General features: G+C 40.4%; 1 protein-coding gene across 6 annotated transcripts in view; it reads right to left on the bottom strand.

Moving 5' to 3' along the window:
• Positions 1–804: 804 nt before the first annotated feature.
• The window catches only part of LOC120019604 (C-1-tetrahydrofolate synthase, cytoplasmic-like), a 51958-nt gene continuing 37991 nt past the window's right edge, over positions 805–14771 (bottom strand). For 4 of the 6 annotated variants that reach the window (XM_038962943.1, XM_038962938.1, XM_038962944.1 and 1 more), the window contains 3 exons: positions 13185–13337; positions 2407–2495; positions 805–1496 (listed from right to left, as the gene is read on the bottom strand). In XM_038962943.1, coding sequence (XP_038818871.1) covers positions 2424–2495; positions 13185–13337 — 225 coding nt within the window. In that variant the 3' untranslated portion in view covers positions 805–1496; positions 2407–2423. Of the gene's footprint in view, positions 1875–2405; positions 2496–13184; positions 13338–14771 lie in introns of those variants that run through there. The other 2 variants (XM_038962939.1, XM_038962940.1) reach the window with 2 other exon arrangements.

A 14771-nucleotide genomic window follows, 5' to 3' on the forward strand; every position in this document is an offset into this window, starting at 1 on the left:
TGATACTCCTTTCTCATTTATCAAGTCTCACCTTGTTACCCATTCCACAGTTCTGTTGTTTGTCGTGTAGACTAAAGGGGTGTATCTTGGCTATAAAAGATCTTTGTATCCTTTGTCTCAGGACTCTCAACGAATCATCTGAGGTTGTTTCGTTGACCAGCCATCGCTATTGCAGAGCTCTCACTAATAAAGACGCAGTTTAAGTATAACTCTGACTTGTGTGATAAGTTTCTCTCCTCAGTTGATAATACAGAAATTAACCACCACACCCCAAAGAGCCCCAGAACAGCAACACAACTAGACCCATCCAAATCATGAGAAAACAAAAAGATAATTACTTGACACATTGGAAAGAATTAACAAAAAACAGAGCAAACTAGAATACTGTTTGGCTCTAGACAGAGAGCACACTGTGGCAGAATACCTGACCACTGTGACTGACCCAAATGGAAGGCTTTGACTATGTATAGATTCAGTTAGCATAGCCTTGCTATTGAGAAAGGCTGCCGTAGGCAGACCTGGCTCTCAAGAGAAGACAGGCTGTGTGCACACTGCCCACAAAATGAGGTGGCTACTGAGCTGCACTTCCTAACATCCTGCCAAATGTTTGACCATATTAGAGACACATATTTCCCTCAGATTACACAGATCCACAAAGAATTAGAAAACAAACCCAATTTTGATAAACTCCCATATCTATTGGGTGAAATATCACAGTGTGCCATCACAGCAGCAATATTTGTGACCTGTTGCCACAAGAAAAGGGCAACCAGTGAAAAACAAACACCATTGTAAATACAACCTATTTGTATGTTTATTTATTTTCCCTTTCGTACTTTAACTATTTGCACATGATATGACATTTGACATGTCTTTATTCTTTTGGAACTTTTGTGAGTAATGTTTACTATTAATGTGTTAATTTCACTTGTTTTATCTACTTCGCTTGCTTTGGCAATGTTAACATATGTTTCCCATGCCAATAAAGCCCTTAAATTTAATTGAGTTAATTGAGTTAATTTAGTTAATTGAGGAGAGAGAGAGAGAGTCCAACGAACGTGGTCCAACAGGGAGTGGAGAGCAGGTGTGAGATGGAGCATATTGCCTTTTTTCTTCTCTTATGTCTTTTTATCTTCATTTTGTTCTCCTTGTTTGGTCCACATTTAATGAAAGGGGTTGTTACAGTATATCTAAAAAGAATGGTAGCTAGCTGATTTACTGAGTGTGTGGTTGATAATGGTACTGTGTGTAGAGGCAGTGTTCTTCAACCGCAGCGTGTGTAGCCTTTTGTTCCAGCCCAGCACTAGCAAACTCGCCTGACGCCTGCACACCCTGTGGGTTCCCCGGGACCAGGGTTGAAGAACATTGCTTTGGTTCTATTGCAGTTCTCAATGGTTTGATCACTGGCTTGCCTGTTGCACTGTGGTTGACTGTTGCTGACAGTAGTTGGAGGGGACAGAGGTCTTCACTGCTCTTGAGATGAATGACGTCCAACTCTTTGAGAAAAGCACATAGAAAGAAAAGGATTAAGGAGGGTGGGAGAAGGACGGATGGAAAAGAGGAGATGAGAGAGAGAGAAAAGAGAGGCTAAAGAGACAGGCAAGAGAGGAAGGGATGGGAGAGAAATGCAGGGGAGGGAGAGAAGTGAAGTGGAAAAAAGGAATGGTGGTACACTCTTAGAAAATGAGGGGCTTTCTAGAACCTAAAAGGGTTATTTGGCTGTCCCCATAGGATAACCCTTTGGATCATTATTTTGGGTTGCAGGTAAAACCCTGTTCGGTTCATGGAACCCGACGGTTGTACATAGAACAAAAAACGGTACAATAGCAAGATAAAGCAACAATAGCAAGATAATCCTTTTGGAACCCTTTTTCCTAAGAGTGTAGAGTGGGGAAGAGAGACAGAGGGTAGAGAGAGAAAAATAGAGTGTGGGTGAGAGAAAGAGTGGAAGAGGGAGAAAGAGAGAGAGAGAATGAGTTACACACTGACAAACAGGTGCAGCAGGGAACCAATACAGTCAGCAATAAAATGCTTAATAAAAACACATTTTCAAAGCCTTACACAGACCTTGTCTATGGCCCAAATGTCACCATATTCCCTATTTAGTGCACTACTTTTGACCATAGGGCCCTGGTCAAACATAGTGTACTAAATAAGGAATAGGGTGCCATTTGGGATGCAGATATTTTCCATTGGCTTTCAAACTGAATTGGACTCAACATGAGAAACATTACTATTCAAATGAGAAACGAGATCAAATTACTCACAAGAGCGGAGGCACAACACAACCTCTTTCATGATTGTAAGTGAATTCCCGTTTTTGATTCCATTTAATTATAAATCGATTATGTCAAACAAAGCTACGGTGGCGATTTAGTCATTCAGCCCGTTGCCCTGTGAACTCACCCGAGAGGAGGCAGGGACTATTTGCTCTCGGTGCTGAAGTCGTTGTCATGGAAACAGGAGAAGGCTGGAGATTGGGGTGGTACACTCGTCTAGTATAGGGCGGATAGAGGGAGATAAGAAATGTGTAAGAACAACAATACAGTATCTGGAGAGCAGCAGGTTGCAATATGCTACCTTTTCTTGTTACTACACTCAATAACAAAAAAAGGTGCTAGTTATTACCAAAAAACTGTACCTTTTTTTCCCTGCAAGGGAACCCTTTTTTGGGCTGTGGAGAACCTTTTAACTATGGGTTCTTTGAATAACCATTACACTGAGGTTTGTACATTCCACCAGAGTGTTCCTCCTTACATTGTTAAAACTTCCTGGCTACTGATTGCAGTGGAAGTATACAGAAATGGTAAGTATACAAAAAGTAACTGTATTTTTGGAGCTGGATTGAGGAATTATTCTTGTAAGGTACAGTATGCTGTTTTATTTTGATTACTTGGGAGAGAACCTCACTTGGGATTTGAACTCACTACCTCTCGATTGCCAGCTAACTGAATTTCCAGCAGCACCAGAGAATGAGTTTGACACGTGCTGTAGGGGAACCCTTTTGAGTTCCATTTAGAACCCTCATAAACAACCCTCTGGTTCCAGGTAGAACCAATGGAAGGTTCTACAGTTATACCCATAGGATACTTCAGATGTGCTAATGGCACACACTGTTAGGTACTCACACGGTACTGGTCAGTACATTTAAGGGTACTGACCAGTGCAAAAAAAATGATTTTTTAAACCTCCCGCCTTGGTATTGATGTGTCACTGTGTAGTTCATACAAGCATAATCTATGAGCAGAATTACTGTTTTATCTCAATTAGCCAATATATCCCTAGTTTGAAAGCAACTGTTCTACTGGAAGCTGTGCTGCCCCATTTTCACCCATGTAAGCCAGCCCCCTAGCAATTTGAGTTCTAGCCAATGAGCTTCAGCCCCTGAACACACCATCACACCTCCTCCTCCATGCTTCACGGTGGGAACCACACATGCGGAGATCATCCGTTCACCTACTCGGTGTCTCACAAAAACACGGCAGTTGGAAACAAAAATCTCAAATTTGGACTCATCAAACCAAAGCGCAGATTTACACCAGTCTAATGTCCATTGCTCGTGTTTGTTGGCCCAAGCAAGTCTCTTCTTATTATTGTTGTCCTTTAGTAGTGGTTTCTTTGCAGCAATTCGAACATGAAGGCCTGATTCACGCAGTCTCCTCTGAACAGTTGATGCTGAGATGTGTCTATTACTTGAACTCTGTGAATCATTTATTTGGGCTGCAATCTGAGGTGCAGTTAATTGCCAATTTCTGATGCTGGAAACTCTAATGAACTTATCCTCTGCAGCAAAGGTAACTCTGAGTCTTCCTTTCCTGTGGCGGTCCTCATGAGAGCTAGTTTCATCAAAGCACTTGATGGTTTTTGCGACTGCAGTTGAAGAAACGTTCAAAGCTCTTGACATTTTTCGGATTGACTGACCTTCATGTCTTAAAGTAATGGACTGTTGTTTCTCTTTGCTTATTTTAGCTGTTCTTGCCATAATATGGACTTGGTCATTTACCAAATAGGGCAATCTTCTGTATACCAACCCTACCTTCTCACAACACAACTGATTGGCTCAAACAAAGGAAAGAAATTCCACAAATTATCTTTTTACAAGGCACACCTTATAATTTAAATGCTTTCCAGGTGACTACCTCATGAAGCTGGTTGAGAGAATGCCAAGCGTGTGCAAAGCTGTCATCAAAGCAAAGGGTGGCTACTTTGAATAATCTAACATCTAAATATTTTGATTTGTTTAACACTTTTTGGGTTACTACATGATTCCATAGGTGCTATTTCATAGTTTTGATGTCTTCACTAGTATTGTACAATGGAGAAAATAGTAAAAAATAAAGAAATTAGTAGGTGTGTCCAAACTTTTGACAGGTACTGTAAGTATTCACACCCCTGAGTCAATACTTTGTAGAAGCCCCTTTGGCAGAGTCTTTCTGGGTATGTCTCTAAGAGCTTTCCACATCTGGATTGCGAACATTCAACCATTATTCAAGCTCTGTCAAATTGGTTGTTGATCATTGCTAGACAACCATTTTCAGATCTTGCCATAGATTTTCAAGCAGATTTAAGTCAAAACTGTAAGTCGGACACTCTGGAACATTCACTGTCTTCTTGGTAAGCCACTCCAGTGAAGATTTGTGTTTTAGCTTATTGTCCTGCTGAAAGCGAAATTAATCTCCCAGTGTCTGGTGGAAAGCAGACTGAACCAGTTTTCCTCTAGGATTTTGCCTGAGTTCCATTCCGTTTCTTTTATTTATCCTGAAATACTCCCCAGTCCTTAACAATTACACGCATAACATGATGCAACTACCAATATGCTTGGAAATATGGAGAGTGGTACTCATGAATGTGCTCTATTGGATTTGGCCCAAATATAACACTTTGTATTCAGGACAAAACGTTAATTGCTTTGCCACATTTTTTTGCAGTATTACTTTAGTGCCTTGTTCCAAACAGGATGCATGTTTTGGAATATTTATTTTCTGTACAGGCTTCTTCCATCTTTTCACTCTGTCAGATAGGTTAGTACAATGTTGTTGTTGATGTTGTTGATCCATCTTCAGTTTCTCCTATCACAGCCTTAGCATGAGGTTGTAAGTAACAAGAAACTTTACCAGGACATAGACATATCTGATATTGGCAGAAAGCTTAAATTCTCGTTAATCTAACTGCACTGTCCAATTTACAGTAGCTATTACAGTGAAAGAATACCATGCTATCATTTGAGGAGAGTGCACAATTTTGAACATGAAAAGTTATTAATAAACAAATTACAGTGGCTTACGAAAGTATTCGCCCCCTTGGGCATTTTTCCTATTTTGTTGCGTTACAACCTGGAATTAAAATGGATTTTGGGGGGGATTGTATAATTTAATTCACACAACATGCCTACTACTTTGAAGATGCAAAATATTTTTTATTGTGAAGCAAACAAGAAATAAGACAACATTTTTTAAACTTGAGCATGCATAACTATTCATCGCCCCAAAGTCAATACTTTGTAGAGCCACCTTTTGCAGCAATTACAGCTGCAAGTCTCTTGGGGTATGTCTCTATAAGCTTGCCACATCTAGCCACTGGGATTTTTGCCCATTCTTCAAGGCAAAACTGCTCCAGCTCCTTCAAGTTGGATGGCTTCTGCTGGTGTACAGCAATATTTAAGTCATACCACAGATTCTCAATTGGATTGAGGTCTGGGCTTTGACAAGGCCATTCCTAGACATTTAAATGTTTCCCTCAAACCACTCGAGTGATACTTTAGCAGTATGCTTAGGGTCATTGTTCTATTGGAAGGTGAACCTCCGTCCCAGTCTCAAATCTCTGGAAGACTGAAACAGGTTTCCCTCAAGAATTTCCCTGTATTTAGTACCATCCATCATTCCTTCAATTCTGACCAGTTTCCCAGTCACAGCCTATGAAAAACATCCCCACAGCATTATCCTGCCACCACCATGCTTCACTGTGAGGATGGTGTTCTTGGGTTGATGAGAGGTGTTGGGTGTGAGCCACACATAGCGTTTTCCTTGATGGACAAAAAGCCACATTTTAGTCTCATCTGAGTACCTTCTTCCATATGTTTGGGGAGTCTCCCACATGCATTTTTCGCAAACACCAAATGTGTTTGCTTATTTTCTTCTTTAAGCAATGGCTTCTTTCTGGCCACTCTTCCGTAAAGCCCAGCTCTGTGGAGTGTACGGCTTAAAGTGGTCCTATGGACAGATACTCCAATCTCCGCTGTGGAGCTTTGCAGCTCCTTCAGGGTTATCTTTGGTCTCTTTGTTGCCTCTCTGATTAATGCCCTCCTCGCCTGGTCCGTGAGTTTTGTGGGCGGCCCTGTCTTGGCAGGTTTGTTATGGTGTCATATTCTTTCCATTTTTTAATAATGGATTTAATGGTGCTCCGTGGGATGTTCAAAGTTTCTGATATCTTTTATAACCCAACCCTGATCTGTGCTTCTCCGCAACTTTGTCCCTGGCCTGTTTGGAGAGCTCCTTGGTCTTCATGGTGCCGCTTGCTTGGTGGTGCCCCTTGCTTAGTGATGTTGTAGACTCTGGGGCATTTCAGGTGTATATATATACAGGTGTATATATTCTGAGATCATGTGACATTAAGATTGCACACAGGTGGACTATATTTAACTAATTATGTGACTTCTGAAGGTAATTGGATGCACCAGATCTTATTTAGGGACTTCATAGCAAAGGGGGTGAATACATATGCACGCACCACTTTTCCGTTTTTTATTATTTAGAATTTTTTTAAACAAGTAAATATTTTTTAATTTCACTTCACCAATTTTGACTATTTTGTGTATGACCATTACATGAAATCCAAATAGAAATCCATTTAAATGACAGGTTGTAATGCAACAAAATAGGAAAAAATGCCAAGGGGATGAATACTTTTTCAAGGCACTGTAGGCACATTTGGGCAGTCTTGATACAAAATTCTGAACAGACATGCAATGGTTTATTGGATAAGTCTAAAACGTTGCACATACACTGCTGCCATCTAGTGGCCAAAATCTAAATTGCAGCTAGGCTGGAATAATACATTATGGCCTTTCTCTTGCATTTCAAAGATCATGGTACAAAGAAAAATACAAAAGAACGGTTTATTTTTTTCTTTGTATTATCTTTTGCCATTGTGTTATATTATCCTACATTCATTTCACATTTCCACAAACTTCAAAGTGTTTCCTTTCAAATGGTACCAAGAATATGCATATCCTTGCTTCAGGGCCTGAGCTACAGGCAGATAGATTTGGGTATGTTATTTTAGGCGAAAATTTTAAGAAAGGGGCGGATCCTTAAGAGGATTATCCCGATTAGCCTACGTTAGCTCAACAGTCCCGTGGATGGAACACCGATCCCATTGGCCTCCTGGCTAAATCCCTGAGCAGTTTTCTTCCTCTCCAGCAAGTGAGTTAGGAAGGACGCCTGTTTCTTTATAGTGACTGTGTGTATTGATAGACAATGTAATTAATAACTTCACCATTCTAAAAGGGATAGTCAATGTCTGCATTTTTATTTTTACTCATCTACCAATAAGTGCCCTGCGAGGCATTGGAAAACCTCCCTGGTCTTTGTGGTTGATTCTGTATTTGACATTCTCTGCTCGACTGAGGGACCTTATAGATATTTGTATGTGTGGGCTACATAGATAAGGTAGTCATATTGTACACAGAGTCCATGCAACTTATTATGTGACTTTTAAGCACATTTTTACTCCTGAACTTATTTAGACTTGCCATAACAAAGGGGTTGAATACTTATTGACTCAAGACATTTCAGCTTTTCATTTTGTATTAATTTGTAGAAATGTCAAAAAAGATAGCTCTACTTTGACAAATCTGATTTTATTCCCTTTTAAATTCAGGCTGTAACAACAGAATGTGGAAAAAGTCAAGGGGCATGAATACTTTCTGAAAGCACTGTATGTAAAAACACAAAATCACAAAAAGCACCTAAATCTAAGTGTTAAATATAAGTTATTCATGGAGTGCCTTTGATACAACTATGAAACAGAAAGCATGTGTTGTAACGCCGTAACAGATTTTGTTATTACACAAAATAAAACAATTACCCCAACCACCACAGTCAGTTAGACGCGCGGTCAAATGATGAAAACATCAGTAGCCTAAACATCATTTTAAGTGCCAAGTGTGCTTGATAAAAAGTGAAAATCAGCACAAAAACAATAATGGCATTATAATGAATATATATAGTTAATTGTCAGCCCGTCTTCACGCAATGGCATCAGTTGGAGGTTGTCCATGTCACATAAACAATGAATTCTGGTGAGTGTGTTGCTGAAGTTGTTTTTTGCTTGAGATGTAGGGTCTGCTCGGTCAGTTAATCGGCCTATAGCATTGTCACCGGCTTGTTCTACCCAAACAGTGCCGTCCCTTCCTCTCTCCTCTCTCACTGTTTCATTTGGTGGTGGTGTGGACACCTGTCATGCTTACTCCCGCTCCCCCTCTCCAGCGCAAGACGTTGCCGGGCTACTAACCACCGGCCCTGGCAACCATTATCACACACACCTGCATCCCGTCATTACGCACACCTGCTTCCCATCATTACGCACACCTGCTTCCCATCATCACCTTGATTACCTTCCCCTTTTTTAGCCCTCGGTAGCCTCAGTCATCAGGCAGTATTGGTTTGTTTTGACTCACGGTCTCATGTTTTGTTCATCTGCATTTATCATTATAAAACTCACCTTCTGTACTTGCTTCCTGACTCCCGGCGTATACGTGACAGCACCTGTTTAGTGCGCACCATCCTGGCTTTTTTTGCTATTAGGCCTCGGAGATGTATGTTCAGGCTGAGGCTCAGAATCAGAAGAACAATCAGAGATGTCATGATTCATTTCTTAATCTGAGTTGTTTTCGTTCAATTTTGTATCAATGCTAATGCAGCATGTGCATCCATTCGTCTTGGTATTCTTGCCATTATAAATACGCACGGTTTCACTGTGTACTCCAAGTAGGCCAGAGTAGACTGACAAGTCTGCTTGGATTCGGTGGACTGATATAGGGTACATACCATTTGAGATTATAAAGAGAATAATGCAATAGAATGGCCCGCCCTGTTCTTTATTCACAATTGGTGATTACATAATCATGCACTTTTTGCTTCCCCTCACTCATCAACTCACCAATTCTCCCCCTTTCTCCCCCATCATACTTTACTTTATTTATTTAATCTGTTGTTATATGTGCACAATTAGTTTCGGTATAGTTTAGGTTTGGTTTCGAGGCAATAATCGGGGTGAGTATCAACTGGGCACGCACCAACTATCGAAAGAATGAGCGGAGCAGAACCTATTGTCAGGAGAAGGAGGGGCAAAGCTATAATTTTTTTTAACTAAAACGAGTTAGAACTCCAGTTCTGTTTGTGATACTAAGATTCTAACAATGATAGTGTGTTATATGGACTTATTTAGGAAAGTCAAGGACAGAGGGGGACATGACTTAATAAATGTAATTCATAAGAAGTCCAAATGACTGCTTTAGAGGTTCTATTGTTAAACGGGTACAACAACTCCACTGACAGTTGGCACAAATACACAACAGTCAGTAACTTGTTGTTGTTTACTATACTTTCACTGCAACTAGTAGCCTGTAATGTACCGTACAATTACAGGAACTTTTTAAGAGTGTAGAGTTTCATGGCATAACGGAAAACATGGTGGGGAGTGAAAGAACAGGATGGTTCTTCACAACCAACACAGCAGCAAAGAACCCTCCCAGAAAAATGTGGTGAAAATGGTTACACATATCACTCTCAACCCTGAAAAGAACTCCTCAAGAACCACAACTGTCTTTCTGGATAAACACATCTTGGAACTGACAAAAATGTAACTGTAAAATGAATGCGTCACTTAATTTCTACTTCAGGTGTTAATTGTTCAGTATTTTTGAGTGTGGAGGTGGTTGCTAGAACAGACTATGATGGACAGGGTGCAAAGTAGTGTACTAATATACTGTAGAGGGTTTAAAGAAGGAAGAGTATTGAGAAAGGAAATTAAAATGAGGGAAACATGATGACAAAAGCAACAGGAGATCCATCTATCTTGTTGGTGCGTATGTGTGTGTGCGAAGGGAGGGTCTGAGTGCAATGTGCAACACAGACATGAACACACACATACACACACACACAGTTTTGTATTGCTATCCTTGTAGGGAGCAAATCATTTATTCCCATCCAAAATCCTATTTTCCCTAACCCCTAACCCTAAATCTAATTCTAACCTTAAACCTAAATCTAACCTTAACCCCAAACCCCTAACCCTAAAACTATACCTAACTCTACCTCCTATACCTAAACCTAACCATAACTCCTAACCATAACCTTAATTCGAACCCTAATTGTAACCCTAACCCTAACCTATATATGCCGAAAATAGAGTTATCCTCATGGGGACCGGCAAAATGTCCCCACTTGCCTGAATTTTCCTTGTTTTACAATCCTGTGAGGAATTCTGGTACTATCCTTGAATTCTAATTCAAGGATAGTTAAACAAAAACAGACACACACACACACACCTCCCCCCAGACATGATCCCGGGACACCTAATATAGAATAACTGATCAATGAGAAGCACACCTTGGGACAGACAAGTGACAGCAGTTTCCTTCCGTACACGTCCATATTCAGAACCCCGGCGCAACCTAGCAATTCTCGTTAAAAATATCCTCTGAGTAATTTTGGGCCACAGTGTCTTGGCTTCGTCAGCACCACAACACTGTTCAGACAGCTCACCCACATAAATGAAACTCAATCTCAATTCATTTGTCTCCTCAGTTGAAGTGTGTGCGTGTGTGTGTGTGTGCGTTCACATACAGTTGAAGTCGGAAGTTTACATACACATAGGTTGGAGTCATTAAAACTTGTTTTTCAACCACTTCACACATTTCTTGTTAACAAACTATAGTTTTGGCAAGTCGGTTATGACATCTACTTTGTGAATGACACAAGTAATTTTTCCAACAATTGTTTACAATTTCATTTAGAATTCACTGTATCACAATTCCAGTGAGTAAGAAGTTTACATACACTTAGTTGACTGTCCCTTTAACCAGCTAGGAAAATTTCAGAAAATTATGTCATGGCTTTAGAAGCTTCTGTTAGGCTAATTGACATAATTTGAGCCAAACTCAAACTCAGTGCCTCTCTCTTAAAACTCAGTGCCTCTTTGCCTGACATCATGGGAAAATCTAAAGAAATCAGCCAAGACCTCAGAAAAACAATTATAGACCTCCACAAGTCTGGTTCATCCTTGGGAGCAATTTCCAAACGCCTGAAGGTACCATGTTCATCTGTACAAACAATAGTACGCAAGTATAAACACCATGGGACCATGCAGCCATCATACCACTCAGGAAGAAGACGCATTCTGTCTCTTAAAGATGAACGTACTTTGGTGCGAAAAGTGCAAATGAATCCCAGAACAACAGCAAAGGACCTTGTGAAAATGCTGGAGGAAACATGTACAAAAGTACCTATATCCACAGTAAAACGAGTCCTATATCGACATAACCTGAAAGGCCGCTAAGCAAGGAAGAAGCCACTGCTCCAAAACCTCCATTAAAAAGCCAGACTACGGTTTGCAACTGCACATGGGGACACAGATCGTACTTTTTGGAGAAATATCATCTGGTCTGATGAAACAAAATAGAACTGTTTGTCCATAATGACCATCATTATGTTTGGAGGAAAAAGGGGGATGCTTGCAAGCCGAAGAACACCATCCCAACCGTGAAGCACGGGGGTGGCAGCATCATGTTGTGGGGGTGCTTTGCTGCAGGATGGACTTGTGCACTTCACAAAATAGATGGCATCATGAGGGAGGAAAATTATGTGGATATATTGAAGCAACATCTCAAGACATCAGTCAGTAAGTCTCAAAAGGGTCTTCCAAATGAACAATGACCTCAAGAATTCTTCCAAAGTTGTGGCAAAATGGCTTAAGGACAACAAAGTCAAGGTATTGGAGTGGCCATCACAAAGCCCTGACCTCAATCCTATAGAAAATTTGTGGGCAGAACTGAAAAAGCGTGTGCGAGCAAGGAGGCCTACAAACCTGACTCAGTTACACCAGCTCTGTCAGGAGGAATGGGCCTAAATTCACCCAACTTATTGTGGAAAGCTTGTGGAAGGCTACACGAAACGTTTGACCCTAGTTAAATAATTTAAAGGCAATGCTACCAAATACTAATTGAGTGTATGTAAACTTTTGACCCACTGGGAATGTGATGAAAGAAATAAAAGCTGAAATAAATAATTCTCTCTACTATTATTCTGACATTTCACATTCTTAAAATAAAGTGGTGATCCTAACTGACCTAAGACAGAGAATTTTTACTCTGATTAAAATGTCAGGAATTGTGAAAAACTGAGTTTAAATGTATTTGGCTAAGGTGTTTGTAAACTTCCGACTTCAACTGTACGTGTGCGTTTATGTTGAAGGAGGGGTCTTCCGAGTCCTTGTGAAATATTTGAATATGTCTTCTGATTTTATTGACATGTGATTTCATCCAAAGAAAAGTGAATGTCTAGTGACCTGTGCTTCATTGGGTTTCTGTTTTGTATTTGTCTCTTGAGGGCTTTTCGCACTAAACCAAGGCGAGCCAAACCATGCATTACTGAGCTGGCCTGGTTACGCATCCAACATAGTTGCTAAAAAGCACAATGTCAGCATGATAGTGTGAAAATGTTATGAGATTCTTTCTTGCCTTTCAAATTGTGCTTGTAGCAAAATGTGCACATTTTGTGTAGAGGAGACAAAATAATCCTCAAAACAATCGCCTGAGCATGCAACTGATCTTGGAGAAGAGGCTTTTGGTCAAAATAAGAGATATGTTATGTGGCATGTGTCATCTATCTGTTAGTCAGAGATGGAATATTAGAGACGTGTGGCCTTAGTGAAAATCTCTGGGTGAATCTTATTTCAGCCGAATGCTCGTCAACATTACAGTGGAGTTCCCAAAGTGTCTGTAGTTATGAATCTCTCTGGCAATGATTCTAAAAAGCTCAAGTCGTCACTCGTTTCAGCTAACTGGCATTCCTCGCTATACCCATGTGTCACATACCCATGTATTCCATGTCATGTTCCAGTTCCGCATTCATATGAGTAACACTGAGCAACTCATATGAATGAGTGACAGCCCCAGTACTCACCGTGCCAACCAAGGTGTAGAGAAAACCAGCACCCAAATTGGCATGGATGTCCCTGATGGGCAAGGTAAAGCCGGTGGGCACCCCTTTCCTCTCTGGGTCGTGGGACAGGGACAGGTGGGTCTTTGACATGCAGATGGGCAGGTTGCCCAAGCCCTGGGGGAGAGATGGAGAGACAATGTGGTTAAGTTTCATTCACCCTGGTATCAGTTCATATGCATCACATTGTGAAGCTTTCATTGGCATACAATGGCCAGTCCAGTGAAGTCTTAGCTAGGAATTCACCATTTGTTGTAGATGGCATTCATACAGAATCACAGCCTTTTTTGTAGGGCAGTCTATTTTTTGTTTATTTTACAGTACCAGTCAAAAGTTTGGACACACCTACTAATTTTTCTTTATATTTACTATTTTTTACATTGTAGAATAATAGTGAAGACATCAATACTACGAAATAACACATGGATTCATGTCGTAACCCAAAAAGTGTTAAACAAATCAAAATATATTTTAGATTCTTCAAAGTAGCCACCCTTTGCCTTGATGACAGCTTTGCACACTCTTGGCATTCTCTCAACCAGCTTCATGAGGTAGTCACCTGGAATGCATTTCAATTAACCGGTGTACGTTAAAATTTAATTTGTGGAATTCCTTTCTTTCTTAATGCATTTGAGCGAATCAGTTGTGTTAGGGGTGGTATACAGAAGATAGCCCATTTTTGTAAAAGACCAAGATCAAGTCTCTTCAAGTGCAGTCACAAAAACCATCAAGCGCTGTGATGAAACTGGCTCTCATAAGGACCGCCACAGGAAAGGAAGACCCAGAGTTACCTCTGCTGCAGAGCATAAGTTCATTAGAGTTAACTACAACTCAGATTGCAGCCCAAATACAGTGGCAAGAAAAAGTATGTAAACCCTTTGGAATCACCTGGATTTCTAAGTCACAACAATAGACAAATTCAGCGTGCTTAAAATAAAACACAATTGATTGTATTTTTCTTGTCTATATTGAATACATAATTTAAACATTCACACTGTAGGTTGGAAAAAGCATGTGAACCCCTAGGCTAATGACTTCTCCAAAAGCTAATTGGAGTCAGGCGTCAGCTAACCTGGAGTACAATCAGTGAGACGAGATTGGAGATATTGGTTAGAGCTGCCCTGCCCCATAAAACACACAACATTTGAGCTTGCTATTCACAAGAAGCATTACCTGATGGGAACCATGCCTCGAACAAAAGAGATCTCAGAAGACCTAAGATTAAGAATTGTTGCCTTGCATGAAGCTGGAAAGGGCTACAAAAGTATCTCTAAAAGAAAGTCCACGGTAAGACAACATCTCTGTTGACGAGTCTACAATACATAAAACACTAAACAAGAATGGTGTTCATGGGTGGACACCATGAAAGAAGCCACTGCTGTCCAAAAAAACATTGCTGCACATCTGAAGTTCGCAAAAGAGCGCCTGGATGTTCCACAGCACTTCTGGCAAAATATTCTGTGGACAGATTAAACTAAAGTTGAGTTGTTTGCAAGGAACACACAACACTATGTTTGGAGAAAAAAAGGCACAGCACACCAACATCAAAAC

The sequence above is a fragment of the Salvelinus namaycush genome, chromosome 24, assembly GCF_016432855.1.
Source record: "Salvelinus namaycush isolate Seneca chromosome 24, SaNama_1.0, whole genome shotgun sequence".
In the NCBI taxonomy this organism is placed as follows: domain Eukaryota; kingdom Metazoa; phylum Chordata; class Actinopteri; order Salmoniformes; family Salmonidae; genus Salvelinus; species Salvelinus namaycush.